Source organism: Vicugna pacos, chromosome 3, assembly GCF_048564905.1.
Source record: "Vicugna pacos chromosome 3, VicPac4, whole genome shotgun sequence".
NCBI classification, from domain to species: domain Eukaryota; kingdom Metazoa; phylum Chordata; class Mammalia; order Artiodactyla; family Camelidae; genus Vicugna; species Vicugna pacos.
This window is the reverse complement of record NC_132989.1, coordinates 86,770,467-86,795,381: the sequence shown is the minus strand read 5'-3', so window position 1 is coordinate 86,795,381 and position 24,915 is coordinate 86,770,467. Positions and strand designations below refer to the sequence as shown.

At 42.6% G+C, this 24,915-nt stretch overlaps 1 protein-coding gene across 2 annotated transcripts in view; it reads left to right on the top strand.

Moving 5' to 3' along the window:
* Nucleotides 1-8,909: 8,909 nt before the first annotated feature.
* ITGA2 (integrin subunit alpha 2) overlaps nucleotides 8,910-24,915 on the top strand; it is a 93,400-nt gene continuing 77,394 nt past the window's right edge. The window contains exon 1 of one of the 2 annotated variants that reach the window (XM_072958703.1): nucleotides 8,910-9,084. In XM_072958703.1, coding sequence (XP_072814804.1) covers nucleotides 9,027-9,084 — 58 coding nt within the window. In that variant the 5' untranslated portion in view covers nucleotides 8,910-9,026. The remainder of the gene's footprint in view (nucleotides 9,085-24,915) is intronic. The other variant, XM_072958702.1, reaches the window with a different exon arrangement.

Here is a 24,915-nt window from a genome sequence, read left to right as displayed (position 1 = left end):
AATGGGCAGAGATCCACACACACGCAGTGGTGGAGGAGAGCATGGCCTCAAGCTGCAGAGGCCAATGGCAGCCTGATCTTCAAGCCCAGATGTGTAAGTCACAACCCAGGGACTCAAGAAATAGCTAAGGGGTTGAGGGCCCTACACAGGTAGGAGGGAACAGTGAGAGGAGGACATTTGGGCATTGGCATGAATGGGATCTCGTCTGTACTCAAAGACTGGCAGCTGACAAGTTTCAGTTTACAAATGTGTGGCAGTCGCTACTGCCTCTATGTATCTGTCACGGGCTGCAACTCTAAGAGCAGGAACTGCACCACCACAGCATGGCGTGTGAAAACGGATGGCTCTAAGGGCTTGGGAAATGCTAGGTCCCCTCAAACTGCAGCCTTGAAACATTTCCATTGACCTTCAGATCTAAAGGTTTTTGATGAGCCACCTTCCATATAACTGTACTTTTATAAAGGTTCAGACTGAATCTAAAGAAAATGTGCCTAAACGTTCTTCCATTCCACTGAATGGCATAAACCAGACTGAACTTCCATATTCTCCACTCGTATGCCTCCTGTGACTTCAGCTAGAGCAAGGCTCTGAGGACAATATTTGTTACACTGAGGTTGGGCAGTTAACATATTGGTTCTTACCGCAGTGCTCAGCCTATGACTTTGCACGTGGTAGGTGCTGAACAAAATTGTATTATGTGGATAAATGACAAAAGTGAATTTACTGCAAGATTCTCAACTTAATTCGAGTGAAGGATCACGTTAGACACTACAAGAATTTATAAGAAAGTGCGATAGAAGGTCTGGAAGAGAACTATGCAAGAAACTTAAAGACAAATATGACAAGATTCAAATGGACCAAAGTTTCTGAGGTAGCAATAGTAGTAGCAGTTGCTTTCTTATGTAGCTTAACAGGGGAAGCAGAAGCAGAAAAGATCTAGATTGAATGATTAAGACTATAATTCCTGGCAAAACTCAAGTTCAAAATCTTTTGAGGCTCTCCCATCTTCGCTGATTTCATACTTTTGATGTGTAAACAAAGCTCCCTGGCCTGCCAGTTAACTGAATCCTAACGGCAAAATTGGCTCTGTTTGACCTTTTGATGTTAAATATTTGAAATTCAGTTCCATCTAAAAGGACTGACTCCAATCCAAATGGTACAATCAAAATTACCTCAAGTAAAACAGGAGTGAGTGTCAGCCATAGGATGCATTAAAAGTGAAATTGTCAAATGGTGGAGAAAGGAGGGGTCTTAGCTTGAGAAAAGAACAAAAGTTACGTAAAAAAATCAAAGATTGGCAGAGGACTTGAAGGGGGAAAAAATCATCATGAATGGTCTTAAGAGTGTGTCAAACTAAAGAAGATCTAGTACTGAGTTAAACTTGGGTCTCATAGAATCAGAACTAGAGGCAGGCCATGGAAAGCTAGAGGTACTTGCTGGTCGAAGTTATCAGGCACTGGAAATGATGCATAATTAGACAGGTCAGTGTACAGAGAGGAGAATGGAGCAGGTACACACAGGGAGGCAAAACTAAGAACTCATATAATTGCTAAAAGTTATAGAGTGAACTGTATTCTTATCTTTCCAGTGTCCACGTTAGGTCCCTGAGACCAAACTGTGATTCATGTCTCTGGGCTCTCTAAAGTGTCCTCATATCTGTTCAATTAACTATTCTTGACTTAGATTATTTAAAGCAAGATTGATTTTTCCCCCTTAAAAAAAGTAACTGATCTCTGACTGAAACATCCAAGTTTTCCAGAGAGGGCAGAGTAGCTGGCTTGACCCATCAAATGACACATTTCTTTAAAAAAATCTAAAGTATATATGAACAATGTTTCCCCTGCACTGAGCTTTTCCATGTTCTAAGAGATAGACTTAACTTCTTCTTTTGTCTGGTTTATCTTAATAAATTAAGATGTCAGTCATTAGTTGAGCAAATATGTTTATTCATCAGTGGAACAAACTTTTACTGTGCATCAGCCTGTGTCAGGCCCATTTTCAGGGACCGTGAGTGAAAGAAGTGAATGAGACGTGTTCTCTGTCCTCAAGGACTTCCCATGAGAGAAACATACATGCCTTAAAGGTAAGCTCATTCATGCTAGGCCTGGAAACACACTCAAAGTAGATTAAAAGAAAAAGAAAAAATATTAGGAGGATACTGGAGCATTTCATGGAACTCAAGTTTGGAAGGGCAGTCAGATCTCACAAATAACAGGAAACAGAAAATTGAGAAACCTCTCTCCCCATCCTCTCTCTCCCTGGTACATGCGTGCTTCAGTTTCTTGGTCTCATCTTTCCATTTCTGTTTTCTAGAAATAGCTGCAAACTGGCTTTCTTGGTACTCATTTAAGAAACCCCGAGGGAACAGGAAGTCCTAGTCCACATGGTTAGCAAGGTCTCTAGCATTTCTGTACTCTGAATACAAATCCCTGAGAGACAATCTGATTGATCCACCTTGGGTCATGTGTCTACCCGTATCACTAGGAGACAGGGTGATGTGACTCAGTGACTCCTGGAGGGGAATCAGGGCAAACTCAGAATGACCTCTGAGCAGAGCAGGCAGATTGCGTCACGCGTCTGCCACGCGCCTGAAAGCAATAAGGACAATTAAGCCTAGCGGTGCTAGCACAGAAGGATGAATAAAATGTACATGTGTGTTGGTAAGTCCAGGGAGCTGGGAAACATAGAAGTTCTGTATTTGTTTCATTTGTTTTTAACTTGAAATACCGCTTTTACTTTGGGGCATCATGCAGCTCAGTCAGTGCCTGGACATCTTGGGGGTGAATCAAACTCAGTAGATCCTCAGTGTCACTCAGTCTTGTCATGGATTTTTTTCCCTGGGTGACATTTCAGGAGTCACTTCTCTTTCAAATTTTCAGGTCTTACATAGAATTTCACATTCATCACCTTTTTCAGGTCTAGGGAGAGGAATATCAAACTCTTAGGAAATTCATTTCCATTTAGTACCTAGATTTAGGAACTTACTTGCCAGGTACAGGACTAGACTTTTATGATATAAACATAAAAGATTTAAGAAATCTAACATTTAATTGAGAAGATGAAGTATACATATATTACTTATTCAAGTCACATCATAGTATATGCAAAAGAAAGATTTTTTTTTTAAACTAGGGGTTCAGGAGCCACGAAATAATAATTCATTCTGAATAAAGGGATAGGAAGGGCTGGGCAGGGATTATAAAATTGGACCCTTGAAGTAGAATTTTAAGAAATGGAGAAAAGGGAGAAAAGTATTCTAGGCAGAAAAATAGCCAAGGAATTAGCAGAGAAGAATGGGAGAATTCGGCCAGTGAAAGGGTGAATTTGCCCTAAGTGTAGCAGGCAAGACGGAGGAGCAGTGAGAGACACTGCAGAGGTGGGCTGGGGTTCAACAGGGAGATTAAATGCTAAGGTACTTGAACTTTTTCTTGTAGATTTCTAATGATTTTCAGCAGACCAGTCCTGCATGTTAGAAAGAGAACTGTGATGATGGTATAAAGAGTGGGCAGAGACGGGTGGAGAAAGCACAGAGAGATTATTTGGGAGACTGTCTCACGGTAAAAGATCAAAAGAGCTTTAACTAAAGAGGGTAGCAACGGAACCAAAATTAGGAGATTACATAGAGAACCCTGGCAGATAGAACTGATACGGTGTGGTAGTAGCTCTGAGGACAGAGAGCAGAGGTTTCTGGTTTATGTGAATGTATATATGGAAATAAGATAAGTAAAGAGCCCGATATGAAGATAAAAATAGATCAAAAGGGAGCGCTGGGAAAAACTCCTGAGCCTCCTCTCCCCAGAACTCCTGCCTAGAGATGAAGAAAGGAAAAGAATTCTTGGCGGTCCTCAGAGTGTGGTCCCTGGGTGTCTCAGGACTCTTTTAAGTGAACAGCAGGTCGAAACCATTTTCCTAGTAATAGAGAGACTAGCTACACTTCTCACCGTTTTCACGTTTGCCCTGATGGTGCAGTGTGATGGTGCCCTGATCTTGCACTGCAAGAACAATGATCAGGAAGGGCATTAATCACTGCATTCTTTTACACTGAGTACTCACAGGGAGACAAGAGGTGGGGGAGATGGAGAGAGAGGGAGGAAGAAGGGGATGGAGGAGGGAGAGAAGGCAGGAAGGAAGGAAGAGAGGAAGGCAGGCTATTCTTGAGAATGTCCTTGACGAAGCTGTAAAAATTGTTGCTTTTATTATATCTTGACCCTTGAGTGATTGATGTATGAATATGTTGCATGAGTAAATCTGGGCGCTACACATGAAGCATTTCTGCTGCCTGCTGCAGGAGGACAGTTGTCTCAGGGATGATCTAGCCACTTTTTCGGTGGGACATCAGTTTTACTTGAAAGAACAATGGGTAGACAAACTGATTATTGAGCCTTGGGCATTTCACAGATATTTCTCAAAAATGAATGAAATTGGCCTTGCATTTGAAGCAAACAACCGATAGTATGTTTTGCCAATGATAAAGTTCAAGCTTTCAAATGAAAATTAGAATTTGGGGAAATGTGTATCTGCCAGCAAAAGCATGACGACTTCCTGATACGTAGACTTTTCTGATGAGATAGGTGGCAATATGTTTTCTTGTTTTTTTTTTTTTTTTTTGGATATCGTGTAATGAAATGTATCAACAATTGGAAGAGCTGCATAACTCAGTGAACCAGTATTTCCCGAATGGACAACGCATGATGGGACAAAATCTTGTATGAGATCTATTCAAAGTGCTCAATAGACCGATGTTTAATGTACCAGGTGTTGAAGGAGGTCACCGAGAGGACGTAACTGTGAGCCGAACCCAGGCAATTTCACAGGCACCCTCCACCGTTTGGAATGTATGTTCTGCTCACTGTTCCCACAAAAACAGTCCCTCCAAGGCTTGAGAACACAATGTGTTATTGAGATCATCTGAGCTGTATGTGTGACTGAATGCTATTAAGGACTCCATGAAAACTCTTCATTTTGCAGGAGGGCACAGAGATCTACTTATCTTCCCCAAGACAAGCCTCCTATGCAAGTTCCTTTGCTTATTAGAACTGCCACCTACCAATCTGGAGCGACCCGCCTCTTTCTTTTGCCTCTCCTTGCACTCCGTGTACTTAGCGTACACGCATGCCCAGTCGGAGGGTTGGCGGTCCTATCCAGTCTTAACCAGCTCACCTCAACTAGACGCAGCTGATTCCACATAGAGTCCTAAATTTAGCAAAAGTGTTCCTTACACAAGAAAGTCTCCCAAGACCCTCCTGGTCTGATTCAGATGGCCCCCTTTGTGACCCTAAGCCACTCTCTGCATGCATCTTTTGGAAGTTATCCTGTGGCTGTTGGTTTATTTGCCTGTCTCCCCCAGGAGATTATACTGTCTTTGTGAAGGGCCAATTTTCAGTTTCACCTGGAGAACTCCCGAGGTTGCAGACCAGCACTAGGGTAGGAAAAGTTCATTGATATGGTTTCAGGTTCCACAATGCAGCTGTTACCGAACCGGGTTCATCTTGCCCGACGCATGGCAAGACAAAAAGCCGAGACACCGAGGTTTGCAGCAGAGAGGGTTTATTCGCAAGGCGGCCAAGAGAGGAGTTAGGAGGACCAGTCTCAAGTCTGCCTCCCAAAGGCTCATGGTATTCACAGAATCATGAATAAAGAAGCAGGGAGGTCCAAGGCTGGGGGAACATGAGGAGCGGTGATTGGAAAAAGATGAGATAATCTGTGTAGGCAAAGCTAAGCTACAGATCTCCACACGTTCAAAAGGTCACTGAAGACACTCACGCACGTCCAGCTGCAGGGTTGGTGGTCCTATCCAGTCTCAACCAGCTCAGCTCAAACTAGATGCAGCTGATTCAAAGTTCCTAGAAAACAACTCGGGCAAACATCTCATTGTTTTGGCTATGTGTGCTTAGAGGACATGGAAGTCTTAAAACGACCTTGATTATTATTGAAGGTAGGTGAAATGGATTTAACTCATGGTATCACTGCTAGTCTTTAAAAAGCTACCACTTGTTGAGTTTGGGTGCAGTATCAGACAAATCTCCACAGTTAAGTTCTGTTTTTTCAACTGCCTATCTATATGTTGACAGATTAATTAATACAATTTCACCAAAACTACATATCACAACAGATTGAATGTGGAAGCAGATATGAGAATCCAAGTGTGTATTTTTAATCCACACATTTAAAAGATTGGCAAAAATGTGCAACAAAAGCCATTTTTCATTCTTTTATTTTAGGAAATACAGTTATTTTTCATTAATGTATTATTTATGCCAACATGTAATACCCTTATTGTTATTTTTAAATGAATTAACATAAATATTGGAAAACTTATGTTTCAATTTCTTCTATGATAAATATTGGTAGAAATAATCCATGTAAACAAAAGTTCTTTGGGATCCTCAATATATTTTTCCAGCTCTGTTGATGGGTAATTGACAATTTTAAAGTGCATATATTTAAAATGGACAAATTACATTTTGATATATGTACACATTGTGAAACGATAACTGCAACTGAGCTAATTAACATATTCATCACTTCAGTTACCGTGTGTAGTAAGAACCCTTAAGATTTACACTCTTAGCAAATTTCAAGTATACAATACAGTATTATGAACTATAGTCACCATACTGTATGTAAGATCTCCAGAACTTATTCATGTTATAACTGAAAATTTGCACTGTTTAACCAACATCTCCCCATTTTCCCCACCCTACCCCAGTCCCTGGAAATCCCCATTCTACTCTTTATACAGTAAGTTGACTTTCTTAGATTTCACATGTATGTAGAATCATATAATATTTGTCTTTCTCTGGCTTATTTCACTTAGCACAAGGTCCTCTAGTTTCACCCATGTCTCTGCAAATGGAGGGATTTCTTTCTCCTTTATGGTTGAATAATATTTCATCATATATAAATGACATTTTATGTATAAGTGTGTATACACCACATTTTAAAATCCATTCATCTGGGAGATCTTCAGTAATTTTAAGTGTGGAGGGCTCCTGAGGCCAAAGAGCGCGAGAAGCCCTGCCTTACACTTCTTTCCTGCTCAGAATGTGACATCCAGCAAAATGACACCTAGGCAGGACTGTTCCTCGGAAGATTAAGGCAGGAGTTCTCACACTGTTTTGTCTTAGGAAGGCTTTAAAATTAATGTGGGGCAAGACTTGTCTCTTTGCTTCTTGAAATTTGAAATTGTTGCCTGCCCTGGAAAAATACAGTTCCTCATTTACCCTGTCCCTCAGGCCAGCCTGTTAACTTGTCCAGTTCTGAGCACAAAAGCAAAGAAGGGTGCGTTTTCCTCTCCAGCACCCTGAGACAAAGCGCAGATTCCTGCCTCACATGAAGGGAACTGTCCTGCCTCCCCAGCAAGGGTCTGTTCCAAACACTTACTCACATTTCAGTGAGTCAGAAGGAAACAGACAGATATTCATCTCCCTGAAACCTGGCTGACTTCCTGCAAGAATTCTGTGTGGAGAGTCAAGATTGGGTGTCAGGGTTAGTGAACGGCCACTTAAAGGCTCTCAGGTGCTGTGTGGTGTCTGAGTAAGCAGGTGAGTACCATAGACAGGTCAGGAAAAAATGCCTTCAAGTGTTTGTCAGGATTAGTAAGTAGAGTTAGTAAGTGACAGGTAAGAAAGCAGGAAAGAACCAGGGACTATACACTTTGTGTACAGATGTATTGGGTTTATGTCATGATTATAAGCAGTAGCACTTGATGAATACTAGTTTAATACTTTAGCAATCCCAGACTCCAGCCCTAGCTATGGTAAGGTGAGCACTTGACCGTTACCAGTTAAGTCCTTCACACCTTGAACCACTTTGCTTCCTAGTGGCAGTATCTCAAGCACCCCTCAGAATACCTGCTCCATAAAGATTTGGAATGGTGATAATAATCATGATTAGACTAGTAACTCCTTAAGTTTAATTTCTTAAAACCTTTGATGACTACACAAAAGTAGTCACTGGAAGAATTCTGGTTTCAGCAATGTGCTGGGAATTTGTGGGTGAACTTTCGGAGGAAAAATCGGATTTAGAGAAAAGTGAACATCCTGTATCCTAGGTTGGGAAGTAAAGATCTCAGATATGATTAGAGAACGCCCTCTTTCCAGATCTGAGACTGAAATAATGGAAGAAAATGCTCACGGTGTAACAAAGAGGAAGAATCACGAGTTCAGAGGGGGCTCTCTTCTCTGTGTCTTGAGGTAAATCGCTTAAATTTAGTAATCAGATCGGCTCCTTAGTCTCTTGGAGGAGAGGCGTGAATGAGGGTTTATAACACACGCGCACACGGCGCTCCTGCAGCAGGTCTGGCTTAAATATCACCTCGGGATAATCACAACTTGTGGGCAGATCTTCTTTCCTGTAGAGTTAGTTTCTAACCTGGTCATTCTGCGCTTATTTTTGTCCGTTTCTCCACCCACTTGGGAAAGACAGAGAAGGCAAGCACGGCGCAGCCCTGAGAGCCGTGGCTGAGGCTCGAGACCCCCGCCTTCCCACCGCTGCCAGGAGCGGGGAGCGAGGAGCGGGGAGCGGGGAGCGGGAAGGGCTGCAGGAGGGCCTGGGTCTCCGGAGAACCTGGGGTCTCCGGCGGGCGGGCGTCAGGCTGCCAGGGGGCGGGGTAGTTACAGGCTGGCTCTCGCTCGTCTGATGTGCCCAGCCCGTCCCTTCCGGAGCAGGAAAGGCCCCTGGGAAGCTGTCCCCTCACACCCCACCCCCGGCTTCCGAAATCCCGGGGCTCGGACCGTGTGGAGGGAGGGTGGAGGCGAGGTTCCCGGGGCTGTGCAGGAGCCCAGGTGCAGCCCGCGGGGCGGCGGGGCGGCGGGGCGGGGCGGGGCGGGGGCAGGCCCGGTGTTTGCGGAGGCGGAGGGGCGGGCCCGGGGCGGGCCTTGCCGCCCCAGGAGCTGCCGGGCAACTTTTTCCTGCTCACACCCGCGCGCAGGAGAGAAGCCCTCGGGACGCTTTCTGAAGAGTTTCTGGGTTTTGGGGTCTCCGTGCAAACCCAGAGCAGCTCCAGTGCCCAGGGCGGGTTCGGGATGCGGCCAGGACGGACAGGCGGCGCGCTACTGAGGCTGGTGTTAGTGCTCAGTCAAGGTAAGCGAAGGGTTTGCGCCGCATCGGTTTCAGGAGGGACCTGCGTGGGTCCTGGGGGCAGGAGCGAGGAGTCCTGTGCCACCAGGGCCCAGGCGGAGCGCGTCTCCACTTTGATTCCACGTGGACTCAGGCTCTCAGCCATCTAGAGCGGGAAGGAAAGAGACTCCCCATTCTCGCTCTCCCCCGCCTGATGTCCCCATAAGTCATGTCTCACCTTGTCTGTTATGCACCCTTCAAAGTCAACTCGAAGCGCGCTTTGCTTCTAGGCACACATGCACACGTGCACACGTGCACAAGGGGAGTGGGGATTAGTTCGGCGCGTGGAGACCCAGAATCCTGCAGCCTGGCTCAGACAGGTGCCGCACCAGACCCAGACCCGGAGGTTCTGTGCGTCCCGGAAATCTGGTCCTGGGCGGCAGCCTGCCCCCCTCAGCATGATTCCTGGTGGCTTTAGAGGAGCCTGGGAGCCCACAATGCTATTTTCCAACCCCAGGGTGTGAATGATGCCCCCATTTCTTCAGGACGTGTCTTCCCATAGGGGACAGAGGAAAACCCAGCGCTTCTTAAATTCTTGGCAGAGGAGAATTCTTCCTTCCCTTCTGCCTTCCTCTTATTGTTGTAACGTCGTCTGTTCAACGAATGTGAACTTCGGCCAGGAAAAGTTCTTTCCACTTTCTTAATCTTAGGCGCCGCAACAAGAGAATTACCCTCAGCTGCAGCACCAACTGCAAGGAGGGGAGAGCCGGGCCCACCCACCACCTGACTCCTTTTAAACTAAGTGGGGAAACTAGGCTGAGGGTGCTCAGCTGCAGCGGGACCACAGCCCATCCAGAGTACTTCCTCCAAACCTTATCCAGAGCGAATGTGTGCTTACTTCAAGAACTTTGGGGAAATCACGTTTGTATTTTGTAGTTTGAATAGCTATCAAAACAACAACAACAGAAAGTAGTCTGAGATTTTCAACTGTTTTTACAAAGAATATAAATCTCCTTAGAGGTGTTTACCTAATTGCTATTCTTTTTTTTTTCTAAAATTTTTTTGTGTGTGTGGGGAGGTAACTAGGTTTACTTATTTACTATTCTCTTTTAGAGAAGGTACTAGGGATTGAACCCAGGACCCTGTGGATGCTAAGCAAGCACTCTAGCACTTGAGCTATACCCTTCCCCCCAGTTGCCATTCTTTATCATGGAAGAAACCTGATTCAGATGACCCTGTAGCAGTTTCTCCAGGTTAGAGGAAGAGAAACAGCACCCCCGCCCCTGAGCGGAGAACAGGCATCTTAGTTTTTCTGTCTAACCCTGCGTCTGGTGCTTCACAGCTCTTCTCTCCTGGGACCCCAAGAGTGTTCTGAGGAATCATCAGCCCTAACCTAGGGGTTTCAGATAAAGTCGGATTCACTTTGAAAATCAGACCCTGGAACACTACCACCTTCCCAAGAGCTAATGGACATTGCAATCTAAGCTTTTCATCTCTCTTTAATTACCCATTATTAACAGAAGCTATGGAAACATAACATCATTTTCTTATGTATGAAGTGTTGAGGCTTGTTTTTCCAAAAACAGTGAGAAATACTTCAGTGGAATGTGGTGCTGGTCCAGGCATGAAGTCAGGTATGGAGATTTTATCTGGAGTTGGTTAATAAGGACGACTGGCTGCAAGGCAGGAGAGATGATTTAGAATGACATCTGTACGGGTAGTTCCTATATGTCCTCCTTCCTCCTGCCCCAGTTATTTGCACCCCCAAGGGTCTTGTCTTAATTCAGGATGATCACAATAAAGCTTTGTCATTTGTGATCTCAACTGAAGTTCCTAGGGAAGCAGCATCATTGGTTTTTTTTGTTTGTTTGTTTTGGTACCATGAACATCCAAGGTTAATTAACATGAACAATTGAAAAATGGCAGCTGTAATTTTTTGTGGCATGACCCAATCTGTATACAATTTTTGAGTATTCATCATTACCCTTATATACACACATATAGTTGTTTATAAATTATAGCCATGTATAAATGTGTAATATATAATACCAAGTTAAAATATGAAAGGCTTATACGCATGTATGTTTCTATATCTCTCATATGCTCCAGCCAAACACTCAGAAAGTTAAAACCCTGAAATTTCATTTTAACACATAGATTCTAATTTGATTTCCATAAACCTTCCCACAGATATTTGAGAAAAAGCCATGCTCAGATTTTAATGACACATTTATCGCCTTTCATTGATTGTTCCTTGGTTTAAGCACTTGCAATCATTGAAATGGTAACTAGGAGGTTGAGAATGGAAAAGAAAGACCATAAGACGCCTGGATAATCCATAAACTAAATAATAGGTCCATAGGGGAAAGGGAAATGTAATTTAAGAATGCACAACATCATAACATTCTCTAGTGTGTTGCTTGGGCGAGGATAACCCTTCCCTCTGGATTCTGGGCCTCTGGTACTCTGCTCCCCGAGCACCCCCTTGCTAGTGATTCTTTTCAAATCCCTACTTTCCCCTCAGGCTGTAAATATTCTAATTTCCCTCTTAGTAAGCAAGTCCTCCTTTAGTATGTAATTTGGCAGCTCTTTCCTCTGAAACACCCTCCACCTCTGGCTTCTGTTCTCCCTGTTTTTCTACTTTCCTGGCTGTTCTTTCTTAGTCTCCTTCACAGACTTGCTGTTTGGCCCCGTCCTGGGTGGTGTTTGCAGAGTTCCATTCTGGATTCTCTTCATTCTATCAGTTCTCTCCCGGCCAGCTCCCCACTCAAGCCAGCATCTCCCGCCAGACTCCTCTCCTGATTCCTGATCAGCGTTTCCATCTGCTGCTGAGTATCTCTGTCTAGGTGCCCTATACGCACGTCCAGCTCAACATGTCCCCAACTGAAGTCAAAACCTGTCCCCTGAAATTTTCTCCTGTATTGTCTGTTAATGTTGAATAGCAGCATTGTCCTGCAAACATGAAAACAAGGACTCTTCTCTTGTTTTCTACCTCATGGCCCATCTCCAAGTTCTGTTCTCCCCGGCTCGTGTACCTTCTGACGCCACCCGGTGCAGGCCCTCACTTTTTTGTGTCTGGACTACCATCATTTTTAAACTGGTTTTCCTGTGCTTGTCTCTTTTCCCTCCAGTCCATTCTCCTCTTTGTCACCAGTGTTATCTTCCTAAACACTTATCTGTATCCAGCCACCCCCTTGCTTCAGATGTCTGTCTGGTGGCTCCCCATTCCATGTAGTACAAAGTCCAAATTTTGTGGCACATTGTAAAAAGTCCTTTGCCATCTGGCTACAGCCTTTGCGACCACACTTCCCAGCACACGCTTACACACGAACACACATGCTGCACTTATGCACACACGCAATACACACACACCCCAAGCCATTCATATGCACGTGCACACACCCTTCTGTGTTCTGACGGCACCTGATCATACCATATTTACTGTTAGAATATTTTCCAGACTGTTTTCTTTGCCTTCACTGCCTTAATGCTTTTTCCTTTTTTTTTTTCTCATCCCTTTGCAACACTGTTGTCCTCTGCTAAAAGAGATCGTCCTAAGTAAAAGAATTAAGTAGGGAAGTATTTATAACAAAAAGGGAAGTTTGAAGCAATCTCTCATTTGTGGGATCCATGCCTGATGACCCCTCTCCTCTCAGCCCTTCAACGGCCTTAGACCATCATCTGATAAAGTAACTCCCCTGCTGCAAAGCTCTCCAGCTACACCTGCCCAACCCTGATGAAGATTTACTCTCCTAAATCCTGGCTCACAGGCCACTGTTTTGATTCAAATTCATGGATTGGGGCTCAAGATTCAGTATTTAAAAATAATTATTCATACAGTTCAGATGTACAGCCAGGTTTGGAAGTAATTGCTTAAATGCTAGCGCTGCGCCTTCTCTGTCCTGACAAATTAAAATTCCAGTGTTGCCTGTACCACCTTGTTTGAGATGACCACCAAGACAGGTAGATTTCAATGCCAAGAGTCAGTGAATGCGTCAGTTGGAGTGAATTCCCTCTAAAGTGGGTGATGACTGCCCCTGGCTTAATGTGCTCGTAGCCTTGGGTATAATAAAAAGGAGTCTGTTAATGTAAAGACACGAGCTGCTAATGAGGGAATTTTAGACACTCAGCAAAATGAAGATCGTTCAGTCAGTGTGTCAAAAATAAAGAATTTCAGGAAGAATAGGGAGAATATTTGGGACCAAAAGTATCGTCCTGACGTCATGTAAATGTGACCACTAAAGGCACAGTTTTATTCTAGACTGTCAGCCCTGCTAGGCTCGGGGCATTATGGAAAGATTCAGCACAGTGTAGGAGAGAAAGAACCATGGGAAGCTATTTCTCCAATCAGCCAATTAAGATGTGGAGGTTGTGTGTGTGTGTGTGTGTGTTTTAACTTGTTACGGTAACTAATGATTTACCTGGAAGAAAACAAAGAATAATGGCTCTCTAAAGAGAAGAATCTTGATCCCACAAGTCCTGAGACAGCAGTAGGTTCTGTGTATGCAAGTGATTCCTATCATGCCCCTTCCGATGACAGATGTTTTGTTGATTTGGCTGCAGTGAATTCCATAAGACTAATTTCTGATCATATCTTCATGCAACACTTGCTTTATGTAAGGCAATGTGCTGGCTCCAACACGGAACCATAGGAAACTTGAATGTGGTCCAGAGAGGTTGTAGTCTGTATGGAAACAAGCCCACACACGAGGAAGACATGTTGTCTCAGTCCTTGGAGGGTGCTGACCGATTTTATGCCCTGGTATCCTCCTTTCTGACAGAAGTCCGATTATTGGGCGCCCCCGTCCTTTGCACAGCCAGGAGACCCAGGGCGTGTTGAAGGATGATTGGACGGAGCCGGTGCTGCTGGTGCCATACCTCTCACCCGTGTCTGATTTAGACATGGGCTTATAATGGAATTTTGGCCAATGAGATGTGGAGGGAGATCCATTTAGGGACTTTTGGGAGAGAATTTTTCATTCCTAAGGGAGGTGCTGGTTAATAAACACTGTCAGTTCTCAATGTGAATCTTGGAACAACCGTAGCTACCTTGAACAGTGATGTCAGCTAGCTTGGGGATGAAGCCAGTATACTGGCCTAGTGGAAAGATAAAAAGAAAGCAGGTCTTCGATACTGTCTTTGAGTTTCTGAGCTACTGAAATTTAGAGCCATCGTACCTCTCGGTGTCTCAAAAAGTTTCCGTGTATTAAAACTTAGGCTATTTTTGTTAGGTGGTTGTGTTGTCTATGCCTATAACATAAAGATGTAAGTTTCTATAACATAATAGATGTCATAAGGTCTCATGTAATTAATTGCTGAATGAGTGGTACAGAAAGAGATGCTGAGTTCAGAGGATGGAGATATATGACTGTGACACATAGCAAACCTCTAGAGAGGTCGTCATGGGGGCAGGAAGTAATCATTGCCATTCAGATCCACTGTGGAGGGCCTCAGAGGTCAGAGCCCAGTTCTCTCCTTGTAAAATGGCTGAAGTGATAATCTGGTAACATAATCAGGAATAGGACCCAAGTCTCCTAGTTCCTGGACTAGACACCTTAGATGCTTGAATAGCAAAGGAGAAGGTCATTACACCCGGAACACACTGCTCGAGGTATTCACAGAAAGTGAGAGCTGGGAGGTGAGCCCTTGTGAGCCATGGAAAGGAACACGAAGTTGATCCTGAGGACAGTGGGGAGGCTTTGAAGGGCCTTAACAGGGGAGCGACATGCTCAGGCTGGCTCCTAAGACAGGTCCCTCTGGCAGCAGGGCGGATGGTGGAGTGAATGGAAGCCAGATTAAAGGCACCAAGACTACTTACAAAAGAACTGGGCCTAGTGTCAGTGTTAGTTTAGTACCACGATTGAGAGATGATGGCGGTTTAAAAAAAAAAAAAACAGTGGCAGTAGGGAAGGACAGCTGGGGACAGATGTGGATGATATTAAGGAAGAATGGGCAGGATTTGGTGATTGATTTACTTTGGTGGCAGGGAGATAGGGAGAAGGTTATACTGAGGCCTGGGTTTCTGATGGAAACAACTCAAAGGGGTCTATTCACTGAGACGGGAGGAGTTGATGGAGGGCAGGTTAGAAGAGGTGGGCAGTTCAGCTTGACAGGTTGAATTTGACATCTAGGCGTACACATCTAGGTGGTAGATGGTGATACAGAGCCCTGTAAGGAACAGGAGGAGAGCAAGGAGGGGACAGAGATGTAGGAGCCGTGGGCATCTACAGAGTGACTGAAGACATGACGCTGATGAGTCAGAGACTAGAAGACGACTTGGCTCCAACCTGAGAAACTACCTTAGAGGGTCAGGACAGAGAGAGAAGATGCAGTTGGAGTGGGAGAAAGGGGACTGCAGAGAGTGGGGGCCACGGGAATGTTTCAAGAAGGAAGAGCTGGCCCATAAGGTCAGCTTCTCCAGAGAAGTCAGGCCAGTCTGACTCGCTTGGGGAGGGCAGTCTCCATGGAGGGAAAATAACGGGAAGCAGAGTGGAGCAGGCCAGGGAGTAAACGGAGGTGAGGGACAGTGTGAGGAAGCTCAGCAGGAGGAGAGGAGAGAGGAGCTCCAGGCACGAGAGGGGAGTGCTGCCTTCAAAACAGACAAACAAATAAATTGTTGGAGAAACATGTGCTCGTAAACATTATGGTGATGAGCTTTCTTTCCTTCTATCACTTAGGGTACCACATGGTAGACATGTAAGTCTTGAAAAATCACGTTGAGGCATCTGGATGTGGCAGGAGTCCCTAAAACAAGAGAAACTGAGAGGAGAGGAGGGGCACTGGTGTCCATGGAAGGGGTGCTGTCAGGGAAAAAGAAGAGGGGGAATTGGATGACCCACAATAACAGCAGCCCCGTGACAGATTAGAAACCACGGATGGTCACAGGAGAGAAGGGAAAGGAAAGCAGTTCTGTGCTATGAAACGGAGAGGGTATTAATTGATGTGAGAAAGGTGAGGCTGATCAAGGCACTCGAGGAGGAAAGACAGCAGAGCTATGGGACTGCATGGGTGGACGAGGGAGCCCATGTACACCTTTTTGTTTGTTTCAGAACATATTTACTGAAGCAGTTGAAATGAATAAGCTTAGTGCTGTTTTTAGGGTGTATAATACATAACAATAGTCCAATCTTATTCATAGAATTAAGTTCAGTGCTTTTGTCAGATTTCCAAAAAAACAAATTCTTTTAAAGCTATAGATTTATGTTTCTCCAGCTAAGCTTTTAATGCTTTATTTCTAGCCAGTATAATAAAAATCCCCAAATAGCCTTTCAGAAATCATAGTTCCATTTGGCACAGAGAATTAGTGTCATCTTGGAAAGGTTCTGTTAGTAAAATTTTAAAGCCTTTACTTCTGTGTAACTCAGTGGTTTTTGTTTTTTTCCAAGGCATCTTAAACATTTCTGTTTAATATATATTAGAAAAGAAATTAATGCCTACTCTTAATTTTGTTGATGTTAGAATTAATTCAAAGTACTTATATTCAAGTGTCTTATCCGGTCTATGCCTTCTGACTCTTGTACATGTAAATTGCATCTCCTAACCAGTATAAACTTGAACTGCATATTTTCGTAATGTTTTCAGGCCCATTGAATGTTGGGACTGTTAATAATTTTCAAACATGTTTTTCTTCCTTTGAGAGAATGGTCTGTTCTGCTAACCAACCAGTTCACAGAAACTGGGCGGTTTTGTCAGTGAAGATCACTACATTAGTCCATGTTTTGAAAGGGTGACTGCAATTCTTCCTGTGATTAGTTTAAAGTGACTAGAGACAGTTTTTACTCCAGAAGCTGTACATAACTCCTGGTCATTGAAAGGCTTTCTGTGTAAAAATGAGGTTAATGTTTAAACAGAGCAATGAAAAAAAAAAAGAGTGTCGGACACCGTATTGTCAGTATAAGAGATTATTTCATTGTGTTCTGAAGAGCGTGTGCAAAGCTATTGTGCCCATGGGTGCCTTGAACACTGGCAGTTGTCATTCTCCTGGTTCATTTGAAGGTGGCCTTTGTTTGTCTTTGTTCGGACCTGATCTCATTTCCATGGATACCATGTAGAAATGCAGACTGCATACAGGCTGCCTTCTGGTCGGTTCTGTCAGATAACTCTATTCCAAATTGTTTGCCAGCTTCCCTCAGATCCTTTAACCAAATAGCTTCTTGGACACTTGTTAGAATATGGACACTGAACTTTCTGAATTATATAACCTTTTTGTAATGGTATTCTGAATGTTAGTGCATGAAATAGATATTACAGAGTAACGGACTTAGTTTTCTAGGTACTCGTTAACGTTGTGTGTGTGTGTGTGTGTGTGGCGGGGGGTGAGGGGACCTAACCTTGGAAATTGAGAGACTTTTATGTGATCTTTATTTCTCTTTCAGTATAAAATGTAATTAAATAGCCCAAATAAAAAAGTCTTAATGCCAAATTGAAAGATGGTTACATAAATAATTTATGTAAATATCAACGTGTCTTAGTTCTGTCCGGCTGCTGTAACAAAATCCCACAGGCCGCTGGCTTGTAAACAAAGGCATTGCTCGCAGTTCTGAAGGCTGCGGAGTCCAAGATCAAGGTCCCGCGTGGCTGAATTCTGCTGAGAGCCCTCTTCCTGGTTCATAGCCGGTGCCTTTTTGCTGTGTCCTCATATGGTAGAAGGGGCTCGGGGCCTCTCTGGAGCCTCTTAAATAAGGCACTCATCCCATTCATGAGGGCAAAGCCTACGCACCTCCCAACGTTCCCACCTCCTAACACCATCACCTTTGGGAGTTAGGATTTCAACATACGAAGTTTGATAAGATACAAACATTCAGACCATAGCATGCAGTAATTAATAAATCCCTTGTATTAGTACAGTATTTATTTTTTGCCCCCAAATCATCAGACCTTAATATATTTGTGTCATTTTATTACTTTTGGGGGCTATGGTTCAAGTGAGATGTGACCTTAGCTCTTTTTAAGAGTATAATCCCATGGTCTCTTACCTTTACCTGTGTTCTCTCTGAAATACAGTTCAGCCCCCAACCCCTATTCTGTACATCCTTTAAGTCGCAATTTCCCTGAGGCTCAACCACCCCAAGAAGCCTTCCCAACCCCTAATCCAGTCTAGTCGTCCTCCTCATGTGGACCCTTCCACAACAGTTATCACATCCTATCTCGGTGATCTATCAATGTGGCTCTAACTCCCAGGGATCGCAGAGAAGACGGGGCCCATGTGTTCTTCACTTGTGCCAAGTTGAGTTTTGTTGAATGAATGAAACGCATATGACAGCTCCTGTAATGTGAATTAAAGGCACACTTTCTGGATGGATGCAAAGCTGAAAACTTCCCAGTTCTTTCCAGCTAGTATATGCCCCAAACCCTCTGTTTGCAGGTTTCTCCAAATTGGCTAAACTATTCCCTTTAGCTGATCAGCTTTTCTTTTCACTTCGAGAGTTTGTTTGCTTTTGGAATGTTTCTCTTTTGTCTTGAAATGTCTAACTAGGATGGCTCTATTGACAAATAACAAGATGAATAAAAGCATTAGGATAGTGCAGGCTTCTTCCCCCACCCCCCACCAAAAAACCTCTTTTCTGTCCTGAGACACCTTTTTTACCCCTAAAAAAACTCTTTCCTATTCCCCTTTTCTGTTCTCATAAAGCAGCACCGTAATTTATCTTCAGCTTGACTGTCACTCCCTCTGAATACATTTTTAAGCTCACCTTTCATCCTATTTATCATTGTACTCCCAGGACCTAGCATATAGTAAGCACTCAGAAAATGACTGGTAAAATTTTTTTAAAAATAAAAATAGAATTCGCATAATATAAATAAACTTGAGGTTGAACATTGAAGTACTAAACTTGATTAATACTTTCAGTTTGTAACTTTTCTTTAGAAAGCAGAATATCTTAATATTCTTATAGAAAATGACATACTAAAATATTAATGTTAACAGAAAAAATATATTTCTTTTGATATTTATAAGTAAATATAATTTCCTATAAATAAATTCACCATTTATATGAAAATGACTGGCTCACTTTTTTCATGTGATGTCTTTTGTATATACTTTTCCATGGGGCCCTCATATTTATAACTTTACATTAATGCATCCTGCCATGCCATGGTCAACTATTGTCCCATTGTCCCATATTTAGATTGTTTCCTGTGGGTTATTCCCCCTACTGCAAGTAATGTAGCTATAAATATCATTGTACAAGAAGCTTTTTCTTTCTTTTTCCTTCTGGACAATTTCCAAAAGAGACATTACTGGGTCAAAGCGTGTGTATTTTTTAGCCCTTGTTGCATACGGTACAGTGTGGTCATCAGCAGTGGGGGTTTTTACCAATTTTACCAACAGTAGATTTTAACTTAGTTTTGTAGGGTTTTTTTTTTTTAAACTTTGTAGTTCGGTGGTTGTAAAGTGGTGCTCATTCTTTATATTCATCAGGGTGTATTTTTAAGTTATAATTTAAAACTGCCCATCTTTTGAAAAATATGTGTAGAGTACGATATTCTAGAACTTAGGCATAGAAGAAACTTCAAAATGTCATCTAGTAAATGCCTCAATTTTACAATCACCAGCTTTGAAAATGATTAAAGCCCAGGACTCCAACGTGCAGTGCATGGTCCATCATTTCAAGATGGCCTTCAGAATTTCTTCTGAAAATCTCTTTGACAAACATCTCTTTGTCACCTATTTCCCACAGACTGGTTTTAATTCATTTTTACTTGAGGGGTGGCAGTCCTCTAGTTAAGATTTCCGTGTTTCCGTGGGTCGGAACCCTTTAAGGGGAAAGAGAAGACATTCTGTTTGCCAGAGCACTTGACTTTGAGTCTCCGAATCTGGAGATTGTTCTGGTTAGCTATCGCCATGTAACCAATAACCCTAAAACTTAGTGGCTTAAAATGAAAACCATTGTTTGTTATCTCTCATGGCTTCTTGTGTAGGACTTTTGAGAAGAGCCTGTCTGGGCAGTTCTAGCTTGAGGTTTCTCTTATCGCATCAGAGGGTAGGTAGCTTTTTCTCTTCAAGTGATCACATCAAGAGGTTTCTCCAGCATGGCACCCTCTGGGTGGCCTGACTTCTTGCTGGGCAACTCAGGGACTCAAAGTCAAGTGTTTCCCCCCAAACTGGCAAAAACTGGATGGTCTTTTCTACCCTAGACTCAGAAATCATGCAACTGCATCTGTTCATCAAAGCAATCACCAAGTCCCACCTAGATTCTCAGAGAGGAGACTTACTCAACATCTTGATGATGCTGGAGGGTGTTAACTATGTCCCAGACATGTTTTAAAACCACCACAGTGACTTAATCAATGTAATGGTGTTTACAAGAGTGTTGATTGTTTAGATCAGAGTTGTTTAACTTTGATATTGTTGACATTGGGGACCAGATGATTCTTTTGGGGGATGGGACAGTGGGAGTGGCACGTGGCGCTACCTGTGCACTGTAGGGTGTTGAGCAGTGTCCCTGGCCTCTGCCCACTAAATGCCAGTGGACGCTCCCCTCCCCTCCCCTCCACAGTGTGACAACCCAAAATATGTCTAGACATTACCAAATGCCTCCAAGGGACAAAATAACTCCCAGCTGAGTGCCACTACACTAACCAAACATATATTAAGCACATTTAATGTTCACGGCATCAGGGAAAGAACTCTGGTTCTGAAGACTAAATGTTAATTTTAATGCCATTTCCCTGGGTGACTTTGGGTAAGTCACAGGCAAGCTATTCCCTGCCGTTGGGAGGATCAAATGGAATTATGAGTGGAAAAGCCTATCTAATATTACTTTTCAAAATCCATATTCTTGGTATTCATCCATTTTTATCATCATTCATTATTTTAAGGGACCTTAATGGACACACTCACATGGCAGTAGTGTCAGACACTTGGAGGAATTGGGGGGTTCAAGGCGGCCCCTCCAGGAGCTGTGCTTTCCATTTCTAACGTCACCTGTGAAGGACAATGGTAGCATCTAGGTCCTTAGTGAATGTAAAATTTAACACTCCAAACAAGGACTCTTAAAGAAAAATTGCATTTTTCTCTCTTAATGAAAGCAGGAAACTTACACCAAAATATTCCAAAAGCAGTTTTAAGGGTCATTTTGTGCTTTTGGCTTTTGTACTACTTTTTTTTTTTTTTAAGCATTATAGCTATCAGCCAGACGCTGGAGAGCTAAAATCTGTATACAGTGAATGTGTGGTCATTTTCAAAGGGCCTGTAATTTCTAAGTTTAGTTGTTTATTTTGAGAGGAGAGAGAAGGTTCTTCTAAATTATTTCTGCAGTATTGTCCTTTCAGCGTGAAGACAGTGCTATTGGGAATGTTTTCTCATAATTTTGTATGTGTTTAAAGGATCTCATGCTACCTATGACCATTTTCCGTTGTCGTACATATTCTAGGCAATGATTAGCTACACTTGAGAGTTTGAAGTCTGTTTTCTTAGTTTTAAAGTCAGAGTGTGAGTAACCCTACTTCCTGCTTTTGTGGCTTCCTGGAGGGTCCATGGGCTGATAATACTTCGTTGGCTCTCGTGGTGTGTTCTGAGCGTGCCTCAGCAAAATGCAGGCACACTGCCTCCTACCATTACACAGCAGTTCTCAGAAACTGAAATGGAAGTGTATTCAGGATATGCTGTTCATGTTAGGAGTGAAAGTGGGGTCCTAGATTAGTATGCCTTTTAAAATTTCTCAAAAGGTATGCTCTCATCAGAAACATATAATGATACTAATAGTGAAAAAAAAATAAGCTGACTTTACTAAGCACTCATTATTTGCTGGACAAGGGGTTGAGAGTTTTATAGACACTGTCTGCTCACAATGAGGTCGGCTCATAGATTATGTCCATTTCACAGGTGAAAAAGCACTGGCTTATTTGTATAGGATGAGGAACTTGCCCAAGGTCACAGAGCTATGCAAACCTCAGAGGCCAATGAGATATTGTTGGTCGTGCCCAGTATGTGGATTTTTTTCAGTTAAAAAATAATAATCTTTGTACTTCCAGCATTCTGCCACCTTATCACCCCCAAATGTAGTCGGTCTTCTTTCTAGCACTCTCCCATACCTAGGTAAAAAGCAGAGGTAAATATACTCTAAAATTCTAAATCGAAAATAACATGTGTGTTTATATTTGTATAGACATACGTCTGTACTTATCTGTATACATATTTATTAATCTGTCTTTTAATCCATCTACCTATTTATCTTCTTGGTAACCTGCCCTCATTCAAGCACCCTCCTTTGAACCAGTATGAATCTGGAACATATGTTTATTAATGAACTTGGTCTTTATCCATCTCTCATTATATGCATAATTTATTAGGTGGAAAGTCAGACAATGAGCAGTCTACCTGTTAATTCAGTTGATTATCACTGACCTATAACCATGTAGATGCTGAGCACTACTCTGAGTACTGAGGGATATAGCAGCAAACAAATATGGCAGGAAAACAAGGTCCCTACTTTTAGGGACAAAGGCACATTTACCAGAAAACCAGTGATGCTTACACTTCAGGGACCCTCACTCTGCAGACCTCCTTCCATGTATTCACATGCCTGATATTTTTATTAAATATTCAAAAGCTCAGGTCACTGTCTCTTTTGTACCCTAATACAGCATATGTAAACAAAGACATTAGCAATAAACTGGTTGATACATGTCATCAACTCAAAACATTTCTGGATTAATCCCTCTAAAAGAAAACTTGAGGTGCCTTAAAATATTGTACCTCCTGTATGATACTGGAAAACTGTCCTAAACATTTACATGACATTACAAATAAGGAGTTATGAAAAGGAAAAGAACTTTTCTTAACTATAATGAAATTTTAAAAATCCAATTTACCATACCCCCTAAATTTAAATACTCTTTAGAGAATACTATTTTATAAAATTGTCAAGTGTGTGTGAAGAGGTGATCAAAAGATATAGAGCCAAAAACTGTAGGGAAAAGGTATTATAGAAGTATGTCAGGCATCAGAAAATGTGTGTTATATTTTTTCTGTTTTTCAGCTTTTAAAAATATATAATTTGCTAGGATTGCTTTTCTCATCCTAAATAAATATTTAATTTTGTACTTGAATTTGATTCATAATTTTGTAATTTTTTTCCCTTAAGAAGCCACCCTGCCTCAAATTATAGATGCTTCAATCCCTACAAAACTTAGATCTTCCCGCACAGGTTCTAATTAGGGAGACAGACAAATTAAAAAGATAAAATATATAACACATGAGGTAGCAATGCTCTATTAAGAAAAATATAGCAAAATAAGGGGGACAGAGAATGCTGGGCAGGGAGTGTAGATTGGGAAGGTATTGTATCATGTGGGGTTATGTTATATCTACTGCTATGTAACAGCTTACCACACATATAGTGACTTAAAATAATATAAATTTATTATCTTACAATTTCTGTGGGCCAGGAATTTGGGCTTGGCTTCACTGGGGTCCTTTGCTTCAGGATATCTCAAAACACTGCAGTCGAGGTGTTGGCCAGGGCAGAGGTCTCATCTGAATGCTTAACCAAGGAAGGATCCATTTCTGCTCACTTTGAATGTCAGTAGAATTAATTTTCTCCAGGGCTGTTGGACTGACAGCTTCAGTTTCTCACTGGCTCTCAGCCAGAGGCTGCCCTCAGTTCCTAGCCTTATGGTCCTCTTTGTTTCATCAAAGCCAACAAGAGAAAGCAAACTGGCAAGATGAAAGTTACAATCTTATGTAGTAATCATAGAAGTGTCATCCTATGGTATTTCATTCTACATTTTGAATCTTCAGTTCTATTGTTTTGAAGTCACAGCTCCTGCCCTCACTCAGGGGAGAGGATCACACAATGGCATGAATAGCAGGAGATGGGGATCCCGGGGAGTGAGGAAAGGCAGCTCTGATGGGTTGCTATTTGACGCAGAAACAGAATGCTCTCTGGGAAGAGTGTTCAATGCAGAGGGAACAAATATAAAAGGCTTGAGGTCAGAGTGCATTTAAGGAAAAGCTGGGAGTCCAAGCGAGTGAGATAAAAAGATAGGGTAGGGGGTGGGGTCAGGCGGGTTGGATAGGGAATGCTTGTACAGCTATCGAGACGAAACTTCCCCACGAGAACAGCGGAGTACTATTTCAGGGTAGTACACCACAATAAGAGATGCAATTCATAAGTATCCTGGGAGTTGAAGAAGGGTGTGTGCAGGCTAGAAAGGCAGGGGAAGACCGGAACCAAGAGTTTATAGAGACGAGACCTATGACCAGAGATATGATAGAAGCAATACTAACTTCAATTATGCCAATTATTTCCACACATGGCCTTGAGATATGTGAGGCATATCTTGTTACTGAGTAAGCTATTCAGCGGGCGCTGATGTGGTAAACGCACAAAACTGCTATTCTGAAAGAGAGGGAGGGAGAGAGAGGAGTTTCTCCTTTCACATAGAAGGAATTTAGGAAGAAAGTGTTAAAACAGAAAGTGAATCAATGAGCTAGTATTCCAGTAGCTTGCCTGGTCCTCCTGGCTACTGGGAGACAGTCTGCCAAACGGCAACTCATCCTGCAACATCTTTATGAAGAAAAGGCCATCTATTGAGTTGTTAGGAAGTACTTAATCATAATAAATGGACTTAAGAAGCAATTGCCGTGGACTTTTGAAGATGTTCATTGCCTGTAAGGTCAAAAAATGTGAAAGAGCCTCAAAATCACCTAACTCCATGCTACAGTTCTCCAAGATTTGATGCAATTACTTTGTCACCAAAAACTCTTGGATTTTTTTTTTCATACAAACTATGAATCTTAAATGATATAACTGGAGTTAGTATATCTCTCTCTCTGTTTATATTTGTGCCTCTGTGTATTGACAGAATTATCTTTGAAACTCAGAATAGTAAATTGACAGTTCCTGG